Source organism: Falco naumanni, chromosome 9 (genome assembly GCF_017639655.2).
Source record: "Falco naumanni isolate bFalNau1 chromosome 9, bFalNau1.pat, whole genome shotgun sequence".
Lineage (NCBI taxonomy): Eukaryota > Metazoa > Chordata > Aves > Falconiformes > Falconidae > Falco > Falco naumanni.
Window position 1 is genome coordinate 15,807,861 of NC_054062.1, and position 13,970 is coordinate 15,821,830.

The 13,970-nt window shown below is 41.5% G+C and overlaps 1 protein-coding gene across 3 annotated transcripts; it reads right to left on the reverse strand.

The window, feature by feature from the left end:
• Positions 1 to 1,583: 1,583 nt before the first annotated feature.
• DENND10 (DENN domain containing 10) lies at positions 1,584 to 13,960 on the reverse strand. Of its 3 annotated transcripts, none has more exons than XM_040606705.1 (9): positions 13,812 to 13,960; positions 10,376 to 10,572; positions 9,086 to 9,165; positions 7,401 to 7,549; positions 7,104 to 7,215; positions 6,654 to 6,754; positions 5,434 to 5,541; positions 4,743 to 4,837; positions 1,584 to 4,016 (listed from the first exon to the last, which is right to left on the reverse strand). In XM_040606705.1, the coding sequence occupies exons 1-9, from the start codon at positions 13,840 to 13,842 to the stop codon at positions 3,840 to 3,842; spliced, it is 1,050 nt and encodes a 349-aa protein (XP_040462639.1). In that variant the 5' UTR covers positions 13,843 to 13,960; the 3' UTR covers positions 1,584 to 3,839. The 3 variants fall into 3 exon arrangements, with proteins under 3 accessions (XP_040462639.1, XP_040462638.1, XP_040462640.1); XM_040606704.1 differs by lacking the exon at positions 13,812 to 13,960 and adding an exon at positions 11,158 to 11,246; XM_040606706.1 differs by lacking the exons at positions 10,376 to 10,572; positions 13,812 to 13,960 and having other exon boundaries at positions 9,090 to 9,165.
• Positions 13,961 to 13,970: the final 10 nt, after the last annotated feature.

A 13,970-nucleotide genomic window follows, 5' to 3' on the forward strand; every position in this document is an offset into this window, starting at 1 on the left:
TTTAAGAATATATGAGGTTTCCACAGCCCTTCAATGTAGCTTTAAAAAAAAAAAGCTAGCCAGCCACTCCTATGTTAGGGAATACTGAGATCAAAGCATTTCCCCAGCCGGAGCCTGTGTCCCTGTGTTACCCTTAAGCCTGTCACACTGCCACGCTGGTTTTCCCCACAGGCCATAGGGGTGGAGGAAGGAAGGCTGCAGGCAGGGAGGGATTCCTGCACTGCAGCTCCTTCCCCATCAGACCACGGTGAACACCATGCCGCGTGCCACACAGTGTTGTTGAGCAAAGAGCTGTTGCTCAGCCTTTGGAGTCTCCTCCCGAGCCTAGCATCATTTGGCAGCTACAAGGAATGACCTCACCTGACCAAAGATCCCTCTGGCTCAGACTCCAGCCAGACAGCTGCCCAGGGACGGGTGTAAAGCTGCACGAGGCAGCTGTGACCTTCCTACACTAAGCTTTACAGCCTGACTTTTATCTAGAAATTTAGCTGCTTCAAATGGCATCTCACAACACACGATTAACAATCCTCATTAGCCCTTCTGGCAGCAGCTGAAGGTTGAAAGCAGAAGCAGCCAGTAGTTTTAAGATGGATGTTGTCAGTTGTCCTGCATCAACTTTTTCCAGGTTACGTAGCACTACCAGAACATTCCCCCACACACTTGCCTGCAGGGGAAACAAGGCAGGCCAGCTCATACCAGGGACTAAAACCCCAGGGATGACAGCATTAAAAACAACATAGGGTTAGCCTTAAAGGACTAGCGCAATTTACTCTGCAAAATCACAACTGAAGAGACTGACTGTTTATCCTGCTCCCCTTTCCAAGCCTTTGCTCTGCTCACCATCTACCTTCCAGTTTCTGCATAGTGATGTCATGCTACAGCTACCACACTAACTGGTTCAGGTGGTCAGTGAGCAAGGCAGAGTGCTTAGGGAGTACCTTATGCCTCAACGGAGGAAGGAACAGTACTACAATTTTCATTTGAATTCAAGATTTTCAATGATTCTACATGCTACATCCCTTTTGGAGGCACGTCTCTTAGCAGGTCAACAGAAGCAGTCATTCACCATATTGTATTTATCCAAGAACAGAAAGGCAGTTAAGATGAGAAGGTATGAATGAAAATTTCATTTTCCACAGTCTCTGCTTCTAGGAGGAAGAAAAAAAGGATGTCATCTGGCTCTGCAAAACCAGCAACTGCATGCACACTCTACTTGTATGTATCCTGGGGAAAGGGAAGTGTGAAATAAGCAGAAGTCTTTCCCTGCCCTGCCCTTCCAGATTTTTCTATTTTACTCTAAACCTTTTTGAGAGAAGCAGTGTCAAAAGTCATTAAGAAAACTTAAGAACATAAGAACATTAGGACAGCCCTTTGAAGGTACTGAAGCTGAGGGAGGTCAATACATCTTTCACAGTGCTGACAAAAAAAAAAATCGGTATAGATGACAAAACTGTTTGAACATGTAGTAGTAAAACCTAAGCATCAAGCTGTAGCTAAATCCCAATATTGCAAAACTGAGAGCTAAAGCCTGTGACTCTGTGGTCACAACTATTCAAGAACAAATTTACATAAATTAAAGGGCAGACTGTTCAGGATTTTTTTTTTAATAGGCATAAGCAAGCTGTAAGTCCAGTTCTTTAAGTGCAAAATTGTATTTCACTTGTTTCACACAAATGTCAGAATAGAAGATCCAATACAACACCAAGATTTTGCACTTAAACACTTCCAAACCAGAAAGCAAAACAGGCATTCAATATTTAGTTTTTAACTGAGCTTCTCTGCTTTTTGTCGTTGTCCCTAACACCCATACTACTTTAATGATCTACCTTAAGGCTTTTTGTTAATAAGAAACTGTGAATTTCTTCATGGTTACAACTGGTCTTCACAGCTGACTGCAAGCATGTTCAGGTTTTTCTTGGTGAAAGACTTCAGTTTCAGTGGAATTTAAAGCAGGTCCTGATTGGAATTTTCTGCACAATTTTGCAGTTCTCCTATTCTAACTGTTGTAAAAGTCCCCAAACAGAAGCAGCATCAGAACCATTAAGAAAAAACATTAATGGGCAAATGGGGAAAAAAAGTTGTAGAGCACTTACAGGTAAACAAAGGCAATTGCCATATTTTTCTCAGAAGCTAACAAAAAAAAAAAAAAGGCAAAAAAGCACAAGTTTCTCTGTTCAGAATGTAAACTGCAGAGTAAGCGTGTAAAGTAGAATTTTACACCCCTGAAAATAGGGGATTATTCTGAAGCACTTTCATTTACTGACTGTAATAATGAGCCATTTTATACATAGATACCACATTCCTTAATCCCATTCTAAAATAATTTCCTTAACATACGATACATAGCAAAAGGAAAACCCTTTTTCAAACTAATATTGCTTGAACATAGTTATTGATGAGCTCTACCAGTTTCAGAACAGCAAACATCCAACTATTTAACAATATAAATACTGATTACTAAAGTTTTAACTGTAAGTATAAAATCTCTATGTAAAACCACATGCTACAGCCTATCTGTACAAAGGCCAGGAAAAAAGGTTATTTTTTCTTATAACAAAGTGCTACTGCAGAATTGACTGATCTGTTGTGGACATTTCTGAAGAAATATAGATTGTTTGGCTCAGAGTATTTCCCTACCAAGACTCTAAATTCTTCCCAGAAGATTACAAAGCAGTTAGTTTCAGGCTGCTCAATGAAAAAGAAAAATACAAAAAAAATCTCTTTTGAGTTATGGCTATGCAGCCAAACAAGCAGGCAAAATTTCTCTATTTCCCAGTTTTCACTATTATTTCAAAAGTTACCATCTATAATTAGTCTACACAGAGCACCATCAGGTAGTACCTGTGTTATAGCTCAAGCAGTTTAAGAGGTTGATGCTCTACCTGTGGTACCCAGCCATTTGAACATTTCTAATCCATCATGCTTTAACTTGTGATTTTTCTGTCAAATGGATCAGCAATGAATGGCCAGGTATCTTCTCAGCTGAGAACCCTAACAACTTCTTAAATGACTCTAGCTGTAAAGCAGCACTTGCTGTGACCCCCCGCTAGGAAGCCCTACTTTAAATACTGTAATCCTTTCCTCTTTTTCCTTCCATCAGAGGCATGGGATGGAATGAAAAGGAGGAAAACCTCTAAGGCAAGAGTCCAAAAGAGGTGCTCAGCTTCCACTTGAGCTTTAAAATACCTCTTCTGTTACATACTAAGGCTACTACATCAGATTTTCCCAGACACCCTTTTTTATACCTAGACACTTTCAAGTAGAAAGAAGAGAACTTGTCCATTTATTTGGGATTTCCAGGTATCAGGCAGTACAGAGCAAGAGCAGTATCTGACAGGCTGACATACCTGGAAGCCCAGAATGAGCACTCAGACCAACTGCACGTTCAGTGTATCCCTGTGTAGACCAGCACATCCAAACTGTGCTGGTTTTACAGCGTGTGTGCTGCTGCCTGTGTTCCAGAGCCCAGGAAGACAAGTCAGAACAAGAATAGAGCTGTCTGACACCTGGAGCCTGCAGGACAAGCAGTCACTATACCAATGTCTGGCACAGCCTGGACGCACAGCCCCACGCTACTTGTATATACACTCACGTTGTGATATGAAATACAGGAGCCATATATACAAAGTTATAGTTGGGGAAAGATAATAACACCAGGAATGTTCCCAAATGTGCCTCCATATGTTCCTGGTTAAGCTCCGATATTCTGCATTGTATCACGGTAAATATGGCATTCACTCTTATACCTTTAATTTTTCCATATAAAATATCAGGTATACCTATCTGTATGGCAAAGACAGTATTTTTGAATTGGTCCATAACACTGCAGTGCATCAAAATCAGATTTTGAGCATTTGTTCAGCAGCTGCTAAATGAAAAAGAAAGTTTTCTGTAGCTGGTGGAAATCGCTTTTGTTTCAGAGCCTCAGAGTTAAGGGTTGGTTTTTCATTGCCATCGGAAACTTCAGTAAGTGAGGCTAAAGTAGCCAAGATTTCTTTTGTCTTCACAGAAATATCCTTGAATGAACAGAAAAACAAGCAACCATGAATACAGTATTAGGTAATACAATGTTTTAACATACACTTGCTAAAAAAAAAATAATAAAATCCAATACAGAACAAAAAAGAAAATAATTATAAATAGTTAACTTTAAATAAAGACCCCATTTATTTTAAGGCAAACTTGCAACAGTTCTTCAGCCTGCCATTGTGTGATGTTGAATAAAGGGAGCACAGCGACTCCGCAGGCTCATCTCGCTAATGTAACTGAGGTCTTTTTACCCAGTCACTGAGTTGTGAAATGTCTAATGATCTATTAGATAGAGGAGGAAGTGAGAACACCTATCATCATAATTAGGCTTTATAGCTGAGAAGCCCTATCTCAGTAGGACTTTTTCAAAGGTGTTGACAGTACTATTGGCAAGGTAGTGAGCAAAGTACATACTCTGTAGGATAAAATTGGAAACTAATTTTACTGGAAGTCTTATATCAATACAATTTCTGAAGTATCTTATATCAATACAAGAACTTCTGAAGCAACATGGTTACCCGAGAGATAATATAAACCAAGTCTGTCATCCTTAAACACCTTACAAAGAACAAAAATGCTCATTTGTAAAAAGGCAGAGAGCAGAAGAGTGATTCTCAGGGACAATCACCTCCCACTCCCCTGCTTCTGTCAAGATTTAGCAATAGAAGTAATTTAACTAAATTTCAAAATAAAATTTGTTTAAAAATATTAACCTTAATGACTTGGCTGTCTGATTTATCTGGATCTTCTGCAGATTGAACAATTAGCTGTCCAATTTCTTTGTGAAGTTTTCCCATTGTCATTGCCTCTGAGTATGAAAAAAACAACAAACACGCATTCACATAAAAAAACCATCTCTGTGATACCTAGAAATGCACATCAATCCAAAAATGAAAGCCAAAAGAACGAGACCTCTTCATGACTGCCATTTGAAATCCAGTGGTAAAGGCAGTAATTTGATACATCAACGGTCATGCCAGCACAGGCAAATTGTTGACCTCTGAAATGGCCCTAAGCCGATGATAAGGAGCAGCAAAGACGACAAGCAAAATATAAGCTTTCCTTTCAAATAGTCCTCAGTCTCCAAGCATTTAGTGCAGTTTTTCTAAAGACTCATGCGATATCTGTGTTCAGCTGAATGGCTCTTCTGTATGTTTGTCTAACATGGATGTTTTAAAATCTCAATTGTACATTTGTGGGAAGACAAAGCATGTCTTTCCAAATTCCAACTTTCACCAGTCCTTCATGGTCTCAATAAAATTGAAAGACAGAAGCTTACATACTGACTGTTCGTAATCTGGATGGAAGAAGGATCAAGACTACTTGACCTACAGTGAGGCTCAGCAATTACTATCAACTCTGGAACAAACAGCCTCTAAATCCAAAACATAAAAAGCAACCAACCTTTTACTGCAGGGGAAATAGTGATCTCACCATCTGCCAGATTCACATACACATCATAGAGGTCTGGTCTACTGTTCACTTCAGAATCTGTAAATCCAGCAATGTAACCTAGAGAGCAGAATTTTAAGCGAGATTGAGATCTTCATAACCAAAACAAAACCAAGATACTGCAGAAAAATCACAGTCCTAAAATCTGTTCTAAGAGTATTTGACACAACAGTCATTGGACCCAGGAGGCTGCTCTCTTGATAACATCAGTCATTTAACAAGCATATCCAACAGAATGCTTCACTTTGAAGGAACTTAAAAATCAACTTCTAAAATTGCCTTGAACACGGATGAACCACGAACACCACATGCAATATAAAAAGGTTATCAATAACTCTCTTCCTACCTTGCTACTAAAATTATTCACTTACAAATGAAAAAGCCACCAAACTTCCTTTTTAAAAGAATCTCTACTCCAGAACCCGTTGTCACTAGGTTAGTATTAGATTGGAACAGAGAAATAAATCCAGTAGATTTTTTTACTCATAGCATACCAGATGAGCAACCTTAGAGCAGCTTTTCTTTGTGAAAAATGTTTAGTGAGCTGAAACAAGAAATACTGAAGATGAGTAGTCTTCTTGCTCATTATTCTGCATAGAGAAGCCTCTTAATTGCCACACGATGTGTCATGATAATCTTTGCATAAACCAAGGGCCTCTTCCTGGATTATGCGTTAAGCACTATGCATACACAACGTGTCACACAGATCAAACTCCTACATAGCTGGTAAGGTCTACCTGTGATTAGGAGCCACAGACTTCACTGGCAGCAATCGGAATAAAAATTTGGAACTTCAGAGTTAGAACTGGAAAAAAAATATCCTAAAAATTCAGTTACTAGCTATGTGTAGAAACTGGTAAAAAAAGCAGCTTATCAAAAGTAAGCCAATCCCTCTGATCACAACATCAAAAAAATCTCAAAGCTGCTGTGTATCTGTGATTAGGGGTAGACTGATGTGGATCCACCCAGAAACACCAGATTAACTAGTTATTTTCTAACATACTTGTTTAGTTGACCTGCCTTTTCCTAAAGAAAATGATGCTGCTTAACTTTGAACAACAGTATTAATAGTAAAGTAACCATTTTTTTCCCACCAAAGGGCACTGGTGCAAGACCTTGCAGCAATAAACCCAGAAATTTTCTTTGCATTTTTGATTAATAAATATCACTACCTGTGCAGGCTTTTAAGGCTTCCACTTCCTCCTCATTTAGATGTACATATGAATGAAGAATTGACCAGTCTTGTCGATGCCACACTAAAGCAGGCAAAGTCCTAGGAAATCAGGTTGGTACTTGACACACAGTAGATTTATACTGACAATTAATATTTCACAGTATGCAGTGCATGTCATAAGAAAGAACTACTATGACTAGGTCTCATTTGGCATGCATATACATGAACTACAGAGATTTCTACTATCAGTGCAAGCAGAGTTCACTTATTCTACAGTTACGCTTCTCCAAACATAATGGCTAAAGCCTTAAGAAGGGTTTAGCAGGATTTCAATAAATGGGTTTAAGAAAAGATTTTTTTCCCTAAAATATGGGCATTTCTTTCAATGAAGGTTCAAAATTTGTTGGACTTTTAGGGATGGGTGGAGAGGTAGGAATTGCCAAAGTACCTGGTAAACTCCTGGATAGCTTCTATTCTAGGATGATACACTACAATTCTCTTCTTTAACATCAGTGCTGTATATAAGATAACTGTTTCCATGCCAAACTGGGATACTATATCTAAAAAAAGAGGGGAAAATTATGTTATAGAAGATATACATGCTAATATTATTATTTGATTTTTTTGAAGAAGCTTAGTAACAACAGCAGAGATAACACTATTTACTTGAAGTACACATGAAAACTGGATTGTATTTTATACTGTATGAAAGAAATCAGAATAAAGACTTCTGGTATTAATTAACCTTTGATGGAACCAGCCAGATAAGCCTTCCGAGCATCAAAATCTTTGCTGAGGAAAGATCCATTTTCTTCGCTTTGGCAAATCCCCTTTGTAAGGACTGCAATGTAACTCTCCATCATTTTAACTGGACTTCCATGCTTCAAGTAAATTCTGTGTGAAAAGAAGAGTCTGGTATTTTGACTGCAATCAGTACCAGCAGACATACGAAAAAAAAAATCCCACACTATCCCAAATTGCAATAATATTGTCAAGAATTCTTATTTTGGACACCTGGTTGATGTTTTAAATACAGAACTAGAATTCTTTCAACATGCCCACAAAAACATGCCTGTCTTTTAGGATAAAATAACCTACCTTGTCTTTTTATTTGAGTTTCCAGTTTTATGAAAGAACAAATCTTTACCAAAACAGAAACGTAACACAAAGGTTTACATGTGTCCAGGTGTTCAGACTAAGGATTCTTTGCAGACTTGGAAGGTACCCGCTTTATAAACAAGCGATTACTACAGTAACTCCTGTTATTACATGCAGACCACGTGACTAGTTAGTTTTTCAGTTTTTATCTAAGTATTAATAGACATTCTTCTGGACTCCGTTAAACAATGAAAGAAAAATGTAAATGTCCTTGATAATAATTAAAACAAAACAAAAGAAAAAAACCAAAACCACACAGCAACAAAACCCATACACTTTTAGCGGTCTTCCAGACAGCAGAGAGACACCATAACCTACTTTACAGGTTAAGGTACTTCAGAAATCTCACTGAAGCTCTCAGCTGTTTTCCATATTAGCTATAGTACAAAGCTATGTCACATTTGAAACTCCATTACCGCATTTAGTGGAATCTGTCCTGAATTTGCAAAGTAGTATTAGCTGATAAATCAGCATTAATGTGATCCACAGCGAATCTAGATATTTCATGTATCAATGAAAAAGAACAATCTTAGTTTTTCAATACTCTGCGGAACTGGTAAGCCTGATGACATTCCCAAGTCTGTGATGCAATAACCTCACAAACACATCCAATTAGCTGCTAAATCTCAGGGAATACTCTTGGTAGCAAGAACCAGGACCCAACTAATTTGGGAACTAAAGGAAAAGCAAAGGAAGTTGCAGAAAGAGATCATGAGAATGAGTACATAGAAGAAAGCAAGTAACCGGGACAAGGGAAAGAGAAGATGGCAGTCTGGTTGGAAGAAGGGAGAAGACAGAGCCACAGACCTTGAGAGACAGAGGGCCTTCATTTTCTTAAAGGAAAAGCAAAAACGTCCCTGGGTGCTGTGCTTAGATCAGAGGAGCTGCAAGAAGTATCTGTAGTAGAGATGTTGTGGAGGGATGCAAGTTGTCCTCCATACTCGTGACCTCTGACTACACAGCACTGACCTCTTCCCAAATGTTTGTATTTTTAAAAATATGTTCCCAGAGAAAATGAGTGTGTGGGTGGTGGTGGTGTATGTCTGGAGAAGACACATCAAAACCTGCTGGGCATTTGACAGTCACCCAACACTTACTGCATGAAGATAAGCTCAAATCAAGGATTTATATAATCTGATTCACAGATTTGTAGGACTGAGTTTCTGGCAGATTGTTAGACCAAATGCAAATGCAACACAATGAAATTAATATTTCACTTTGGCAAGATCTAAGCATGCACACAGCAGCACCTCAAACAGCTTTTATACAGACCTACACAGTATCCTAGTGAAGGCTGCATATTTCTCTGGGTTGAAGTCTTTGGCCATCAGAACAATGGAGAAGTGGGTCACCTGGGTAAGACACATGCACAGAAAAATACACAGTTTATTTAAAGATCCCATATGAACAGTCTTTCACATTATTGAACTAACTACAGTACTCTGACAAGGTGTTTCAATTGACAAAAAGAGTGAGTGGTAGCAGCAGATTCAAGTTACTAAGTACAGAAAAGGCCTCATTAATAGCTTTCTGATGTGACTCATTTCCATTGAGTCAGCTCTAGGACATACTATCTTTTGCTTAATCTATACTGTAAGAGTTGCTTTCCTTGAATCTCATAAGATTATTTTGAAAGAGAAAGGTCTTTTTCTTCTCCGCAGCAGGTAGGCAACTTCCAGAATTTGTTGCCAAAGGAGCACCAACATATTTAGAAAGAGACCAGAAAAAAAAAATAATCAAAGATAGCAGGCCCCTGAGCAGAAAAACTCTTTAACTTCCTTAATCAAATGATTGTTGGCTAGGACAGTATGAGGCTAAATGTCTGCTGACAATGACCAGTCTCACGTCCTCCATAAATAGCATCTGCCACTATTGGAGACAGTACTGGGACACAAGTGGAGGGTTTTTTTTGTTTTTTATTTGTTACACCTTTAAGGCTCATAAGAGATGTAAGCTCTCAGTGACTAAAGGTGAGCAACATCTTGCTGTGGGCATGCAAAATTACGTCATCTTTCTACTTCACAATAAAGTATGAAATACGAAAACTGAACAAACTTCACAGACAAATGAATCATCTTCATAACTGGGAAGTATAGAAGATAGAAGCATATTTGCAGTTATCTGGTTGCATCTTCCAGTTATCAATGCAGTGGTAAAAAAGGTACCTATATAACTCAATCCTTTGGGGGAAAAAATGCATCAAGAGCTATATGAACAAGCTTTTGGACACTATGAAAGACTCTTTGTAGAGGATTTGTGGCCAAAAAAAACCCCCAAAAAACTGCTGAACTTGAAATAACAGCAGGAAACAGCATTTCCGTTTTAATACAAAGAATCTAAATTGGGTGACGAGTATCTCGATCCCCGTGCAATTCCATCCAATGTATATCTTGGTGAAAAACGAAACTTGTGGACTGGTTAGGCAGCTGGGTAAGAGTTGCATCTGTGAGCACACAAAAAACCTCAGATCCCTGCCCTTCCTCATAGCATACAACTGGAAAACACCACTTAAACTGCCAGAAGTCTTGCCTGTACTCTACTGAAAAGCCAGCAGAGTCCTACCTTTTTCAAGGCTGGAGAATCTTGAACTTCCACAGTTGTGATGTAGAACCATGACCTTTTATACTGGCCAAATACAAATGTATGAAGCAATTTATTTTCATCTGTAAGGCAGCACTTTCGCAGCAATAGACTCCTCAGCTCAGCTGTTACGGACGGATAACACCAAACCCACAAAGCATCTCCATTGGTGTCTTTTTCTATGGTGGAAAGATGTTCACTGTGAGAATGCCAAACAGCAGCAAGGAAGTAAATCGATGGGTTAATCAGGTTTGTTTCCTGGAATCAGATTAAAATTCCACCTTACCCTAACCCTAGGCATCCAGTTCTGCTGCTATGGTTTAAGCCGCAGGGCAGCACCTATGCTATGGGGTTTGGTTTTTAAACGTTAATAAGTATGTACTCTTGACCTGCTTCACCAGGTCAAAATAGCACCAGGAATTTGAACAGACCTTCATATAAGCAAAATATCGACCGGCAAGCACCCAGACCAGCTTATTTAGGATTTTCCCCAGCTTTTCTGATTTCTTAACAGCAACCTTCACAAGCTGTGGCTGTAAGGCACTTTGGCCGAATTGTGCCGGGTTCAGCTCCGTAACAGGCGTCGGCCTCAGCGGGCGGGCACCCCCTGCCACACCGCGGGCTGTCCAGAGCCCGGCCGGGGCAGGCCCCGCGCCCGCAGCTCGGCGGGGCGCTGGCAACCGGCACCCCCCGCCAGCCCCGGCCCGGCCCTCCCAGCAGCCCCCCGCATCCCAGCCCTCCCGCCGGGCCAGGAGGGCCCTTACCGATCAGCCCCACCGCCAGCAACAGCTGCGCCTCCAGCTCTGCCATCTTCCGCCGCCGGTCCCTCCGCCTTCCGCCCGCCGCTGGCCACGCCCTGCCACGCCCATCAGGCCCCGCCCCGGTCAGCAGGCCCCGCCCCCTCACCCGGCCGCCATTTACTCAGCGCTCCCGCCACTGTCCCGGCAGCTGCTTCCCCCTCAGCCTGAGGTGCTTGCTTTACAACAGCCAATGGGGGCGGGCGGGAAAGACTTTTGAAAAAATACCGGATTTTTTCATTGCCTTCGTTATCTCACTTTGTAAATCACAGGGCACGATTTCTGTGAAATATTACCCAAAAAGGAGGTGGCCCTCCTGGCAGCTGCCCCTCAAAGTCACTGCCAGAAGCTGTACCCTCAGCAGAGCCCAAAGTACAGGGCTCCCCAGTGCTTCCACCAAGCACACGTAAAGGCTGGCGTGTAAGTTGAGGAGTATTTATAAAGTGTAATCGCTGTTCTAGAGTAGCCCCACTTGTCAAGTTTATTTGAGAACTAAAAGATCTCATTTTCAAGTTGGGATGAGCGATGGTACCTGAATACCACCTATGGAAGCCATAGTGCACAAACTCCACTAGTGGCACAGAGCAGCCCCTGAGTAGGAAGAAGAAATTTCTGAAATACCTGGGATCGATACAGGAGCATCAGAAGCTTCCAAAGAAAACATGCAGTCCTGGAAGAGAGGCCAGGGTTGTCAAGGATCATGCCTAGCTAGGGAACACACTAAAGGGTAGCCTATCATATGGTTTTCATAAAGTTAAAGCATACACATTTAATACATTTAGCTACTGTATAGAAAGATACATGGGGAGTACGACCATAAAAGCTGCAGCTGATACAAAATCATCTTTATTCAAGCCTGTAGGGCTTTCAGGAACTTCAGAGAGATTCAGAAAAGAAAAGTGGGCTCTCAAGTAGCAAATATTGCTATAAAACAGCAATAAATATCAGGCAGCACACCTGCAGTCCCCTGCCAGAGTGCAGGTGCCCCCCAGAGAAGGCTGCAAGGCTGTAGGACAGGCACCAGCTCCAGTGACATGGTCACAGGCAGCTTGCAGACGCTGGGAAGCTGGCACCCAGACCTGGGTGGTGTCTCTTGTACTTGTCTGACAGACTTTAATTTTAAGAAGACAAGAAAAGGACTTGTTTGGCACTATAAATAGCTTAATGAAGACTCTACTGAATGTATAATTGTGGCTTGAAACAGAAACAACTAGGCTGCTGGAGAGTGTTCAGAATGCAGACTGTACTAAAACACCATCATATAAATCAATAGTGTGGCCTGATCAAGAACACTATGTTCAGTACAGCTCACTGGATCTCAGAGGTACCAAGGATGCAAGGACATGTAGAAACTCCCAAGTGAAGACAGCCTGAAAAAGCAAAGTTGCTCCCTACACCTCCCTTTTTTTTTTTTTTACTCTAGGCTCATGAAATAAGAGTCAAAAAGGATCACTGTTACATGGATAAGCTGATGGTGCTAAAGCTTCCACACAGTGACTGTGTTCTTAGTTTTAACTATTTTTCTGTTTAGCAATAAACTGTGATTACAAGCTAACAATAAAACGCTATTTGTAAAACCATTGTATAATGGTTATGAAGCCTTCTAGTAGCCATGCAAGATAGTTAATCTGAACAGTATTCAAAAAGAAACCAAGCAACAAGTATACAGAAAGAAATGTACCAAAGCAGAGAACAGGCTCTCTTCTGTTATCATAACCAACAGACTTCCTCTCTATCTACGTATTTTTTGAAAAATTGTACTTAGATATACTTAAAAGAACAGTTCAAGACAGCCAGGTCTGCAGAGGGTCACAGCTGCAGTCACGATGTCATCAGTGATCCCAGCAGAGGTGCACATTTCTGCTGAAACACCGAGAAACATACTGTGTTCAGTGCCTCACATGGAGACGCTGTATTCTGGTGTTTACTCATCCAAAATATCCCATTAGTCACACATTCACCTGCTGCTGTTCTACTGCTTTTGTACATTGTATCACACACCTATACAGCTTCCTTTGTCTCTCCATATGCCAATAGAAATTTTCACATCAGTGGTTTTGAAAAATACACACTGGCACTGGTAGTTATTACACGTACATTCATATGAATATCACAACTAGTATTGCTCTTAAGAGGAACAGCCGAGTTCCTTTGGAAGTTTCCCAGATTTTTAAGATTTAAGAATGAAATCTGCAGCTGATGAGGACCACGTGCACACATAAGGGCCTCTCTTCAAGTTCTTAACTGCCCAAAAGTACAATTCCTGAACCGGCTCAACAAGTTGTGAAGAGCAAAGGCTCAGCATACATGATGATGACTTTGCCAAAACGTTCTGCGTTGAATTGTTTAGTTAATCCAGAATTTCAGGCTAAATTAGCTGAACGGCTTCACAGAGCTCCACAGGCTGGCTCCCTGACCCGCAGGGCTGCCACCACCCCCGGAGAGCCTGCTGCGGCCGGCCCCCGACTCTGTGGCAAACCTAGCCAGGCTCCTGCACCGTAACCCCTCCAGTCCCGAGCCTCCGCCGGGACGCCCGGTACAGCACGGGACGTCACTCGGGAACCGACAGCGGCGACCAACCACGCCGTTAGCCTGAGGACAGCTCTCGGCGGAGCGCTCACCGAGCGCCTCGGTACTCGGGCCGTCAGCCATCGCGGCTCCCGCTCCGACGGGGCTTCGGCCTAAGCCACCGGGGACGAACGTTCCCCGCCGAGACACCCCCCCAGTGACGGTGCGACTGTCTGCCGCCGCCTTACGACCGCCTCGCGGCCCACCGCCGC